The 13,653-nt window shown below is 45.4% G+C and overlaps 1 protein-coding gene and 1 long non-coding RNA gene across 2 annotated transcripts; both read left to right on the forward strand.

Moving 5' to 3' along the window:
• Positions 1–130: 130 nt before the first annotated feature.
• LOC122365517 lies at positions 131–2,016 on the forward strand. The gene is made up of 3 exons (XR_006253765.1): positions 131–269; positions 1,588–1,698; positions 1,866–2,016. It is a non-coding gene; the product is annotated as an uncharacterized LOC122365517 (long non-coding RNA).
• A 769-nt stretch (positions 2,017–2,785) lies between these two features.
• LOC122365531 lies at positions 2,786–9,941 on the forward strand. The gene is made up of 3 exons (XM_043336815.1): positions 2,786–3,017; positions 8,436–8,623; positions 9,334–9,941. Exons 1-3 carry the CDS (start codon positions 2,927–2,929, stop codon positions 9,406–9,408), a joined length of 354 nt encoding a protein of 117 aa, XP_043192750.1. The 5' UTR covers positions 2,786–2,926; the 3' UTR covers positions 9,409–9,941.
• The last annotated feature ends 3,712 nt before the right edge of the window (positions 9,942–13,653 follow it).

Below are 13,653 nucleotides of genomic sequence, written 5' to 3' on the forward strand. Positions count from 1 at the left end.
AACCACACGCTTTATCACTTCCGAATGCGTCTAACATTCTTCTCCCGACAGCAAACTCTGAACAACAACAACAACACGGGCACGGGAGGCACGGGCGGCACGGGCACGGGTACCGGCGGCGGGCGGGCCGGAGACGGAGGCGGAGACTGGACTCAGGCCTGGGACGCCGCCCAGCTGGAGCTGCGAGTCCGCGGAGTCCTGCTCGACAGAGTCCAGTGGACGCAGCTGGCGGAGGAGACCGGCAGCTGGCTCACCAGGCTGCGGACCAGGTCAGTAGCGGATAACTGTAGGTGCGGGACTTGGGTGGGCATCTAGGAAAATGAGCACAAATACATATGTGATATCGATTCATATGGCGGAGGTTTGAGAACGTTTTGGGTCAGGCCTCTTGTTTCGAGCATTGTGTTTTACATCGAAACTATTTAGGTAGTTGATTGATGTCATGTGAGCCTTTATTGTCCTTGGACTGACGAATCTAGAAAACAACGCTTTATCCCTAGAACGCCTAGGGGGGGGGGGTTGTATCAACCCCCCCCCCCCTGAGGTTTTTTCGAAGTGCACGCTAAACGGCTTTTCGTAGCGGGCTGAAATTTTCAATACCCTCTAGGGCAACCTTTGCGCATCTTTTGCCGAAAAAAAAATTGATCGGGTCATGTCAGGTCACGGAGTTATGACGTCATAAGAGGTACAGCCTCCGGCCGACAGTTACCAAACGTGTGCGCCGAATCCCTAGGTTTTCTGCCGGTGATACCCACATTGTTTGATGGATCATGATGAAACTTGCCATGCATGTTGGGGCAAGCATTGGCTATCGTGTGATGCAAGAAAATTGACCGGGTCAGGTCAGGTCACGGAGCTATGACGTCACAAGAGGAACAGCGTCCGGTACTATTTTTGAAAAGCGCCCGAACCACTATTTTGCTAATTCTTGTCACCTCAATGGGAATATGCAGCAATATTAGCTTCTATAGGGAGCAAATGGACCTCCCAAATCCAAAAATACAATCAGATTTCAAAAATTTAAATTTTGATTTTTCGAATTTCTGCCGCCGACTGTGACCTTGCCGACTTCCGGCGCTCCCAACGCGCCATTTTTAGAGCTAGAGAAACGAAATACGTACCAAACGATAGAGAATTGATCAAGGAACACGATAGTGAAGGTTTCAAGTCGATATCTCCCACCGTTTTGCCGCAATCGCCGCGGAAAGTTGAAAAAGTTGGATTTTTTCGGAAAATTTGACCTTTGACCGGTCATAAGTAGGTCAAATGTTGACCTAGGACCAAAAAATATACCACCAATCGCGAGATCTCGTTGAGAGCAATCCGTTGGTTTTTTCTGCTAAGCTCTACGACCTTACGTTTCGAAACGCCAGGGGGGGGTCGTAACACCCCCCCCCCCCCTGGTCGTTCGTGTTATGAGAAATGGCCTGGTCGTGCGAGGGTTATATATCTGATGTTCCCTTCATTATCGCGGACACCGCACACGCTTGCGGATTGCAAAATATTCGTTTCAGCTGTGTTATGAGAGCAGATATTGAATTCTGCCTACCGGCCAAACCAAATGATTCGATATTGCTTACTTTCCAGTAAACAAGAGGATTCCAGTAGCACATGTCGTCATGTTGCGCTATGCCAAATGCAGAGCAGCCTCAGCCAAAATTTCGGACTCATTGGAAGACTCGTTGCAAAGCTCGTAAGGTGAGTGCATCTCCATCCGAATTACTACACATCGATCTCAAAGAGAGCTAGACAATAGCTCCATTTTTCCTGCCTCAATGCTTCATTTTTCTTATCAGTTTATTACATGACAACGGATCCATACCTAGTCATCTTGAGGTATTTTACAACTTTATTTTCTTTTCCAGGTGGTATACATCACCAGATACATCTGGCGTTGGGAAAGCGACTAAGCACGAGGACTCAGACTGTTTTACCGATAAGTGGGAGTGTAAAGTCAAGTAGAGATGTGCCACGCTTAGACGTTGGAGACAGTGCTGAAGATATTTCGCGTGCTAAGTGCTCGCTTGTGCTAAATGTTCGTGCAAGCAGACCGTTCTATCGTCCGTTCGTGCATTCACTTGTTTGCCTGCAATTTTCCAGTGTATGACTGCGTCAGTGTAATAGTGATTGGATAGGCATTATCAGCTTATGTTACAGGAAGTGCTTTTACTTTTGGTGTCCCATAATGGAATGTTTGTACATTGCATGATTTATTTGGGTACATTGAATACGAAGGTGTTCTGAACTGAAAATTCACAGACTCGATGTTTTTCATTATTGATTACTTGCAAAACTTCATTTAACACAAAAATTAAAAATCAGTTGATTTCCTTTTCACAGAAAAGGGGTAGAAGGGAAACGAATATCGTTCGGTTGAAAACTTATGGATCGAGTTGTTTGGGTGCAATTATTGACGCCTCAGCCCAGAAATATATTCAGGCATATTTCAAGATAAAAATGTGATGTATATTTGGGCTTGGAACCGAAACGACAAACCATGAACAAGACCACTGAGCACGAATGGCATAAAACGGCAGGTGACCGCAGTAGTTATGCACATCTGATTGTCCAAACAAAACAGATGATTTGTTTGATAACACAGTGAATCAGATCTGATATCTCCCGTTCGGCCATCACATATCAGTCACCAGGAATCCCTTGGTGTCCCCCCACACCCACCCCTACCCTCCCCGAGCTGCACCCCGTCCCGCGCGCAGCCGCCGACGCGCCGCTGTCGTCGAACTCTTCACATAAAACGGACGGCAGCCGCGCCGACCGTCCAGTCGCCGACGCCGCGCAGTCCAGTACATATCAGTCACATCAGTCACACGCCCGGCTGACGGTTCGCTTGTCTATCAATCGGCGCTTACCTAGGGATATTTTGTCTTCGATTCTCGCCGAAGTACGCTGTCTGCTGACCCTAGCAATGTCTGTTCCGTCTGCTCTGAGCGTTATGCTACTGATATCGATGGTCTGTGGTCTTCTGTCGGCTGTCCAGTCTGCATCAGTCCCACAAGGTAAGCAAAATGATTCTGAAGGTTATTGCAGGGGAGCTAAGGGCCTACAGACAGTGGGCCTAAGTGCGGATAAAAGGTAAAGGGCAGAGAAATTGTAATTATAGTTTACTGGCAATATTAAACGAAAGTCGAAGTCTTTTGTGAAGAGTAGGTTCAAAAAGAATAGTCTCAGGGATATTGATAATCATGCAGCTTAGAAGAGACGAATTATGTTAATTAGCATAACATAAAACAGCACCACAACTGCATTGCATCCCTCAAAATTTGTTACATGACTTTTTTCGTGGCTTAGGTTGATAGCGGGATCGTAACAATGTAACCTAGGATGATATTTTGAAATTAAACAGTCTGCGGTGACATCAAAAAGTTGTTATGCTGCTCTGACCCGGCATACCCAAATGCACAAATGCATCTGATTATTGACAAAAGGAATGCAAAATTTAAAACCACTTCCTAAAAATATGCCTATTGAAAAATATGTCATCCCATGACGTTTAGCAGATTCTTTTTTTTCTCAAGTTTGAATCATTGACCTAGCCTGGAAGGTCAACCGGTCACCTTAGACCTCACAATCGGGTAACATTGGCCTCATCTAGTTATATGACTCATGAGCAAGATGTACGTTCGTTTTTTTCCGCGAAGCTCTTGCTCGATCAGGGTCGAACGGCTGGAGGTCTGATCGATCCCCCCTCCCCCATATGGTAAAGGCTGCGAAAACGTCAATTACGCGAAGGTTAAAGCATCTTTGCAGCTCGGCCTTTTATTTGGAAATTAGGTGGACTGTCATTTCATATCAGATGCATACATACATACCCAGCAAACATGCCCACATGGGTCCCATATGGGGTGAACATGGGCCAGATGGGCCCACGTGGGACATGGGCTACAGATGGGCTACCCATATGGGCCCCATATGGGATAAAAATGGGCCAGATGGGCCAAACGCATGTGGGCTGGAGATGGGCATCCCATGTGGGTCCCATATGGGGTGAACATGGGCCAGATGGGCCCACGTGGGACATGGGCTACAGATGGGCTACCCATATGGGTCCCATGTGGGCGCCGCGTGGGTCCCATATGGGGCCTACGTGGGCTGGCCCATATGGGTCCCACGTGTCACCCACTGCCATTCCCATGTGGGGCCCATATGGAAGAGGTGGGGGGCCCATGTGGGCCCCATATGGGAACCATGTGGGCATGTTTGCTGGGTAATGCAGCCGAAATGTCTACCCGTTTTCAAGGTGGGAATACGTTCCAAAGCCACAATTCTATTATGTAGTGCTTGGTGACGTTCATTGTTCACTTTCTTCATAAGAGAAATTAATCCGGCCGGGCCCGGGGGTAATCCCAACCGCCAAAGCCCAGTGGATGGGGGGCTTTTCGATACCCTGTCTAACTCCGTAAATAAGGGAGTACGGAAACAAAAGCGGTACAAAACAAATCTTCTATACGGAACGAATCCAAAGCACCTAACATTTTTGACGTAAAGTTATAGCGCTATAGCGATTCAGAGGACGTCGGGATGCATAAAACCGGCAAAATGGATGTAAAACGAAAGAAGAGAACCTGAGGATTCCGATAATGTATCCAACATTCAAGTTCAAGGTCAAGGTCACGATCAAAATTGACCTCAAACCGTGCATTTTTTTGTATATCTTGTTTACTAAATTCCAAGATGTTTTGAAATGTTTTGAAGCTTATCAGGTCCCTATTTGTGGTTTATCTTACGAAAAGCTGATCCAAGGTCCAGGTTACGGTAGAGTATCCTTAGGTATTGGAGGCTATTTCACTGATTCAAGTCAGCCATAACAATTGAGACAGCTTTGCCATTCTGAGGATCTAAATGAATGCTTAGAGCGAAATGGGTGCCAGATTCGTGATCCGCGGAGCCGAAGCTGGCACCCATTTTTAGCCCTACTATTCGAATAGGGCTATTCGTAGCCCTACGAATGTATTATATATGACCTTTCATATGTCAAGATCAAGCAAAAATCATTCGAGATCACATGAGGTCAACATACGAGTAAAACTTGATCTTTTCCAAACATAATATTTGTCACTCGACGTGACTTGACAAGACGAATGCGTTGGTACCACTGCCGTATGCTCTGGCCCATTTTTGTAGGAGTTATTCGCGAAAAAAACAAAACTAAAACCTCGGGGTCGTTGACCTGACCTCTGACGGCTGACCTCAGGTCACTAAAAGTAATTTGTATTTTCCCGAAATAAAAATAATTCACAACCGTGCTCGTGATTTGTTTTTATCGCTAAAACTCTATCTTGGCAGCTATTTAACCCGCGCCGGGCCGGGGGTGTTTGAACACCCCTCCCCCCCCCCCTGCGGTTTTTCGCAGATATCTAAAAAACGGTGTTTGAACCCCCCCCCCTGCGGTTTTTCGCAGATATCTCAAAAACGGCGGCGCCTGTTCGTGAATCTTTTCCGCACATGTTGTGAAAAGTTCAGACCCAGGTCGCCTTAGGTCAGGACACCAGGTCACACCAGGTGACCTCACCTCAGAAAAAAAAATAAGAATGCTCGTCATGGCTACACCGATTGATTGATTGCCTTGAAACTTTCAGCGATTGATTAGAGCAACATTATCTATAAAATGTTTATCTCGGAATTTTGATATCGGTGACCTAAGGTCAGGTCAATTTTGCGGCCTCTCCATTATAAGTCAATGGGAGAAAATTGAAAAGCGTCTGTTTTGCACGAACGCTATTTTAGACACCCTCAAACATCGAGATGTAGGTAAAATTGACACACTGAACCGGAAAATGGCGGAAAATGGAAAATGGTGCTGAAACGGCCCCGCCCCCTGTCCTTTTCCGTCGATATCTCCTAAACGGCTAGAGATATCGCCACCAAACTTTCAGGCCCTTCGGGCATCAATTTTATACATTGTGACAAAAACAATTTTCCAGAGGCTATGATAGGTTGGCCACAAATGACGTCAGAATGACGTCATGTTCTGCCATTTTCGACCAAAAAAAGACCTTCGCGAGAAGAGCTGTCAGGCCTACAGCTTTGAAGATACAGAAAAATGATCCAGACATAAGAGGTGAAAAATTGACAGGGCTACAAAATTGCCATCTCGGATTCTTGAAATTTTAGAGTTTTGACCCCTAAAAATCAAAAAAGAAATTTTTTATATATTTGCAAAAAAATCCATTTTTTACAGTTTCGCAAAAACCGGAGTATATATGTTAGTACCTACCGTCTTCTATCTACATACCAAATTTTAGATCAATATATTCTTTTTGGCCAAGTTATAGCGAAAAAAACTGTTCAAAAATGATGACGTCAAATTTTCATTTGGCAACCCTAGACCACATAGAGCAAAACAAAGACCACCATTAGACTCCCCGTGACGAGCTGCATCGAATGAATACCCATTTTATGCAAAAATATCAACTTTGAAATTTGATCTAATTTGATCTGACCTTGACCTGACCTTGACCCAAACGTGACCTACGCTGGCCCCAAAGGCTGCCTGGCCCACATAATCGCATTTGTCATGTAAAATGGACCATAAAACATGTATCACACGACACTTTCATATTGTGACCCCCCAGTGACCTGACCTCTGTGACCTGACCTGGCATCAGTTACCTCAGATAGCAAAGTATGTGTTTAAAGAACGGTGTACCATCGATGCTTTTCAATAACTTACCAATTTACTCGATTTCACAACGTATTTCTTTAAATGCCTGTGAACGGTGAAAATCCGACCTTTGACCTGACCTGTAACGTCGTCGGTTTGACCTAGGTCAATGAAATTCGGCCACAAGGTAGTTCCCCGACGGGGCTATCAAACGCCGTTTGATTTTTTAACATCGGCCGGTAAATTTCCGAGATCTTAGGGGGGCCGAAACGCCCCCCCCCCCTATGGGTGGTAGGGTCCGCCGATAGCCCTAAGGGGCGCGGGTTAACGACGTTCTAACAGGGCCCGATTCTTCCGACTTTTGGGTCATTGACTTAGCCTGGAAGGTCAACCAATGATCTAGGACCTTAAATTTGGGCATCATCGGCTTCCTCACGTCCCGGGCAGCACGCTCGTTTTTTCTGCAAAGTTCTAGCTCGATCAGGGGTGAAGCGGCAAGGGGGTCCACCGTAGTACGTACCCCCCCCCCCTCCCCCCATCCTATACGTTCGTGGCTGGCAAAACACCAATACGGGCGAGGGTTAATACAGCTGATGATAAAGGAAGTTTGTGTTGAGACGTTAGGCTGTTTAGAAGATATTGAAGAAAAACAAGGGGTTCTATAGAGCCCCTCCCCTCAGTCAAGAACAGTGTAATTCGCATAACGAGTCTCAGCCTGTAATTAAGTTGCCAGCGTTAATTCAATGTCATTAGAAATTAGGAGCTTATCATTTATGCTCGAGAAAATGTTTCGGGGTGAAATCAACGCCTAATTCAGCCGCTGGCATCAGGCCACATTCTTATTACTGCGAAATCACTGTAGGGTGTGTGATGATAGTAAGAAAGCGTGGACACTTATTTGCTAAAATTAATCTGACTTATACCTGCCCCTGACAATGCATTGGGTCTTATGGCCAAACAAATTGCACCGTATTGTGCCCAGGACGATAGATTAGGAAAAGAGCGTTATTAGAAGTCAGCCTGAGATCTAATAAGAAGCTTCCAAGACAAATGGACGGCTATTCATTTCAAGTCTAAAACTTTTCACTGGACAATTTGTTGGCTGAGTAGATCAGTCTCTGTCTAAGGGTTATTTCGAAAAGCTTATTACACATGACGCATGATTGCGTATAAGATTGAATGTGTCATGGAAGAGTGAATGTTCTGATAATACATTTGCACAATGTGATTACGTTTAGTGTGTAACATCAGACCTGACAATTCTGAAAAGGTACTTACATTCTGAAGACGATGCAAGTCTAAAATAGGTATCAATTATTTTTGTTCTTAGTTCAATTCAACTTATTCAGATTATATCATGAGCGTAAGATCATTTTTCATCACAATAATTTTATTAATGATGCTCAAACATACCATTGCTTATATCTAACGCATCGTAACCCATTTGGTCATGACATACAACGAATTTCAACGCATTTAGTTTGCCTGATGTACCACTAAATGGGGCCTTCGCACCAGCCTCTGCGCAAGTACTGTTTAAAAGGAACGACAAAAAGTCACTACCGGAGTTATCAAAGTGCTAATAACTGCTCGGCGGAGTTATTAGAGTAATCAGTTATCCATTGTAATGAAAAGTTATAGAAATTAACAAAAAACTAAATAAATCAATAGAATAGATGAGAAAATGAAATAAGAATTGGGCCCATTCTCCTAAAAGGTGCCCATCAGGTACTGAGAGATCCCTTTTGCCTATAACGTCTAGCATAACATGCATTTGCTGTGCCTGTCAGTCTCTCATTTGTTTTGCCTCCAGACTCGAGCTGTGTCGGAGGAAGCTGTGAGGACGCACCCGTGGATGTCACAGCAGGTGACCTGGCCGTGCTGCTCGAGTCCCTCCTCGTCAACAGCTACCCCTCTGAGCCCGCCTACCTGAGGGATCCCCAGCTCGAGCTGCGAAACAAGAGGATCCGGACACATCCGGCTGGATTCGCCAGGGCCTGGGTACGTGGAACTGGCGGAGTTATTAGAGTCGTCTGGTTACTTGTTTCCACTCTCTTCTTGTAACATTGATTACCCATTCTTATATAACTCCGATCACAGATGTGAGCAGATGTCACAAAGTCAGCATCTTGCTGTTATTGCGCTGCCAAAAAGGGCTGAATCGTCTCGTATTGGAAAAATTGCAAACCGTGCATTCACATCACGCATATTGGACGTGTTTCTCCAGCGATGACCTTTTTATAAAAGCAATATTGTTCTCGAGTGGCCAATGTCGGGTCTGACTCCCATGTAAACCGTCCAGATTATACATCCGCACCGACATTTTCTGAGAGCTACTGCTCGGCCACATGGCTTCCGAGAACAGATTCTGTCAAATTTCTGCTAGACGTTGGGAAGCATTACTGAAATGTCACCCGCTAACCAGTAGAAAAGACTAAAACCGCCAAAATAGTTAGGAAGGTCGGTATGCGTGCTGCTCAGTGCTCAAACATACATTTCAGACACAAAGTTTCAGCTAAGTTAGCGTGGGCTTTGTCTCTTGTGGCTAGAGAAGGAGCTAAAATCCGCATTCTCTATTAATTCCTCATCCAGTGTAAGATCTTCATCATAATGCATAGTGCACACTCATAATCTAAACATAAACATAATTTTGAATATCTAATTGCGGTAAAAAAGGATATCCATCCGACTTCTCCCCATTTTCTCGGCAGATGAACCGGATCCGCGCCCGGGAGCGGCGACCGTACCCATCCATCGGCCTCCTATGGCGAGGCCCGCGCAACTGAGCGGCTGGAGACGGATGCCAACTGAGTGAGAGGTCACCGGCTGACCTCGCGACCTCCGCGAGAGGCCCAGTGACGCCGGGTGACGTCACGCGCCGTCACCAGCACCCGGTGCGCTGGGCAGCTGAGAGTGGCGTGACCGGGCGGCGTGGTGTGATTTGACCCGCTGCTCTCGGTCAAATGCTGTGCTAGTGGTCAATAGCGGATCCTTCCGAGAGCCTCCACATCTAGCTAGTTTCAATGTTGACCAGCTTGATGCTCGTCGTTGCTATGGAAACGCAACACAGGAGCAGCGAGGCATTGAGAAGATTCGTTTGTGAAGGTGGCTTACGAAACCGCTCTTTGTCTCTTGGTCGAGTTTTGTTTTAGAGAGCAGTGACGAGCACTCTTGTTTGTTCTCAACTGTGTCTAAGGAGGCGTCGCATTCAAAGATAATTTGTCTTCAAGCGAAGAAAAATAATGAGGGCTAGTCTGAATGCCTACCTGAGGTTGTTGGAAATATACGATGAGATACAATAAACATATTCGGGTGACTATTCACACGTCGTTCCTGAAAACATAAATACATTCAAAGAAATGCAATCGATACAGATTGTTTTAAATCATTTCGAGCGACATTTTGAACAACACTTAATAACCGCTTCTGTATGCGATCGCCCTGGTATAGATATTGATCGTGTAATGTGATGACTTTGTAAGACACATAAGCGGTAGCAAGCAACGTTCGTTGGCGGCTTTCACTACAAGGTGTCACAAATCAACGTAAATCAATCGACAACACAGCCATTATACAAAGCTGTACATTTAATCTATTCGTCTGGAGTTGCGTAAGTCCATAGTCTGGTAAACCAATATGCTAGGACGGGTAGAGATTATGTACAGCCCACCGCTAAAGTAATGTAGGGTTTTACCAATCTCAACGGTTGGCTTTGACTGGCGATTGTTTAATGCGGAGTGATCGAAAAGAAGATATAAATAGCTAAAGTTGCAGCTGCAAGGGTGACGAATACATATAAGCTACATTCAAAGTTTCATTGTAGTCTGGCTAATCGTTCCTAAGCTTCAGAAGCAGAACATACCCATGACTGAAACCCCACATTACTTCTGCTGTGGAGTGTGGACTGTACCTCATAAAACCTTATACCTTATACCTTAGAACTAAAAAAAAAAAACACTGGTAAAACCCATAACATTTTACCTGTTTTCCTATCATGCTGGCGCCCTTTGTCGCCGCTTGCTGTCAGCCTCAATAACGTTCTTTGTCGCTCTTTCAGGGAATCAGTGTCAACGCGAAATTCTTCTCGTTGAAACGCTCTTCAACATGATACATTTCATAGTTAAGTGTGTTGATTACATTGTATGCGCGTCTAGTGGATAATTTAGTTTTATTTCTGGGCGCACTTAACGCTCCACAGTTCGCTCGCCGGTATGCTGAAACTGCAAAGAATTTACCGCTCTACAATATTTTATTTTTTAGATAATGAATTATGCGTTTTTATCAGAGCCCAGAGGTGATATCAGAAAAATGCAGAGCGTCTTTGTCTAAATACGTTATCATTCACCATCTATTTGAGTACATGTATTTTTGGAGCTATTGACTTTTTTCACTTTCAAACGATGTATCTAAAAAGTAAATAGATAACTGATGCATCGTCATTTATGAACTGTTTATGATTTTACATGTACTGGCGCGTATATTTTCAGCATTATGATAGTTGATAGGGTATCGAAAAATTAACGTCAAATCTCGTTATTTTACACTGTGATACGACGGGTGTGGGTCAGAAAGTTGTCACTAGCGGTCAGACCATTGAATACCTACTCTTGTGTGATCTATGTGTTTTACGAATGTATAATGCTAGTGTAGATAAATCATATAAGCACATTGCCTAGCAGAGTTCCCTATTACTCCAAATCATTGTGTAATCAGTAAAAGTCATAATAATAGCTTATGTTGTCCATTTCGAAATCTCAAAAGCTGGATTGCTACTGAGAACCAGGAGCCAGAATTGCCTTTCCCATAGGCCGCTCTGGCAGTAACCTCATTTAAACGGCGAGTGCTTTTGAAGTGCACTAGACACCGCGGATCCAGAGCGGCGGCCTGGCGACTTTGTTGACGGCTGACGCGTCAAGTGTCTCGCAAATAAGAGTCGAAATTCACTCGAGTCTGACTCGCCTGGAAAGATTGGTCGGGTCTGACAGTGTGACTATCCCGGGGCAGCACCCTTAGTTCAAAGCGAGGCGACTATTTACATACGCCACCCAACGGGGTGCAGAAATGTGAGCGACTTGTGAGGTGAAGACTGAAATGAAAGGGATGCATATTGCATGGCTGTTAATTCAGCTATGAACGATGTTTTGGTATAATGTGTTGTTTTTTTCATTTCAGCGAAATCCAAGCGTTATTGCTCTAACATAGTCATACCATTATGCTTTTTACAGCAGTGTCGATTGTTACATTACGAGTACTTGCAACTGAGGAGCTGTTGCATGTATTCAGCGTTAGGCGGCACGGGCGGACATCGATAGCAGCGCCTCTATCGGTCACTAGGGAAAGCTGGGCTGTAGGCGACGAAATACCGGCTGAGTTGTCACACGTTGAATAGGTTTATAGACATCCGTCTTGTGAAAAAGTTGAACTTTTGCCTTCAATATTTCTACAGGCAATTTTAGAAGTGTCTTCACATAGATTACAACACCGTTAAGTTTATTGTATTCACTTCAAGCCTTCCCTATTGTTCTTGATGATGCGGGAACTATTTCTAATTAGTGTTTCTATTTAAAAAAGAACATATTGTGCAAACGATGAAAAAAACATAGATGGAAGATTTTAAATGCAATTTTCTCTAGCAATTAATGGTAAATTATCTACAGATCAAGGAAAAGATGCATGCTAACTGATAATTTAAAGTTCTTGGGGCCAGTTGTTTTCTTCTTTTCTTACGTCGCCCCAATGACCGCGAATACACTTGTGATAACGCCTATCGGGTGTTGACCTCTCTCTCTCTCTCTCTCTCTCTCTCTCTCTCTCTCTCTCTCTCTCTCTCTCTCTCTCTCTCTCTCTCTCTCTCTCTCTCTCTCTCTCTCTCTCTCTCTCTCTCTCTCTCTCTCTCTCTCTCTCTCTCTCTCTCTCTCTCTCTCTCTCTCTCTCTCTCTCTCTCTCTCTCTCTCTCTCTCTCTCTCTCTCTCTCTCTCTCTCTCTCTCTCTCTCTCTCTCTCTCTCTCTCTCTCTCTCTCTCCCTCCCTCTCTCTCTCTCCCTCCCTCTCTCTCTCTCTCTCCCTCCCTCTCTCTCTCCCTCCCTCTCTCTCTCTCCCTCCCTCTCTCTCTCTCCCTCCATCCCTCTCTCTCTCTCTCCCTCTCTCTCTCTCCCTCTCCCTCTCTCTCTCTCTCTCTCTCTCTCTCTCTCTCTCTCTCTCTCTCTCTCCGCTGATTTTTCTCTCTGTTCTGTGCTTGAGCCCGGAACGGTCGCGCCGGCCGCTGCTCCGTCCACCGTCATTTTCCCACAATGGACTGCCGTGCCCGGTGCGGCGAAATTGTCCATCCCTTCTCAGAGCTGGGAGACGATTGGTTCCTCAATCTCAGTCTCAGTCTCCTTCTCAGTCTCCATCTCCGTCTCAGTCTCCGTCTCAGTCCCAGTTCCAACCTCGCTCTCAGTCTCAGCCTCAGTCTCGTCTCAGTCTCAGTCTCAGTTTTAGCCTGTCTGCTCGACCGATACCGCGTGTGATGGGGTGATGTCTGAGCGGCTGAGCTGGGCTGCCAGAGGGCAGTCCCATTATCGGCCGCCGTGCACACGGTCAGCCGGATAACCGTCCCAGCACGCGCTGGACGACCGCAGATGACGCTCATGGCCAGTGTCACGCGATGGAGGATGATGGAATCGGCACGTGATGTCTGTCGGTGGATGACGAGCGCAGGCTGTGATCAGTGTTGTTTGACCCTTGGTCCTAGGCATATTAATTAAACTTAGATATTTGAATCTCGGACTAGTTATGTAGTTAGACCCACCCGGGTCCCGATGGTCGATGGAGTCCCAACTGAACTACTTACCTACACCGAGTAAATCAGTCGCTCAGAAAAATGAACAAATTGATGGACCGATTCAGCCCATAACAAATGGTACTAATAATAACCGACATCTATGTATGTATACCTATCTACCTTGCTCAGATCACGACGTCCCGAAAACTCTGAGCACCCACATCCCTCTGTGCTTTTTACAATTTTTTTCATGGTAATGTCACTCCGTC

Source organism: Amphibalanus amphitrite, unplaced genomic scaffold (assembly GCF_019059575.1).
Source record: "Amphibalanus amphitrite isolate SeventyFive unplaced genomic scaffold, NRLGWU_Aamphi_draft 000746F_arrow, whole genome shotgun sequence".
Taxonomy (NCBI): domain Eukaryota; kingdom Metazoa; phylum Arthropoda; class Thecostraca; order Balanomorpha; family Balanidae; genus Amphibalanus; species Amphibalanus amphitrite.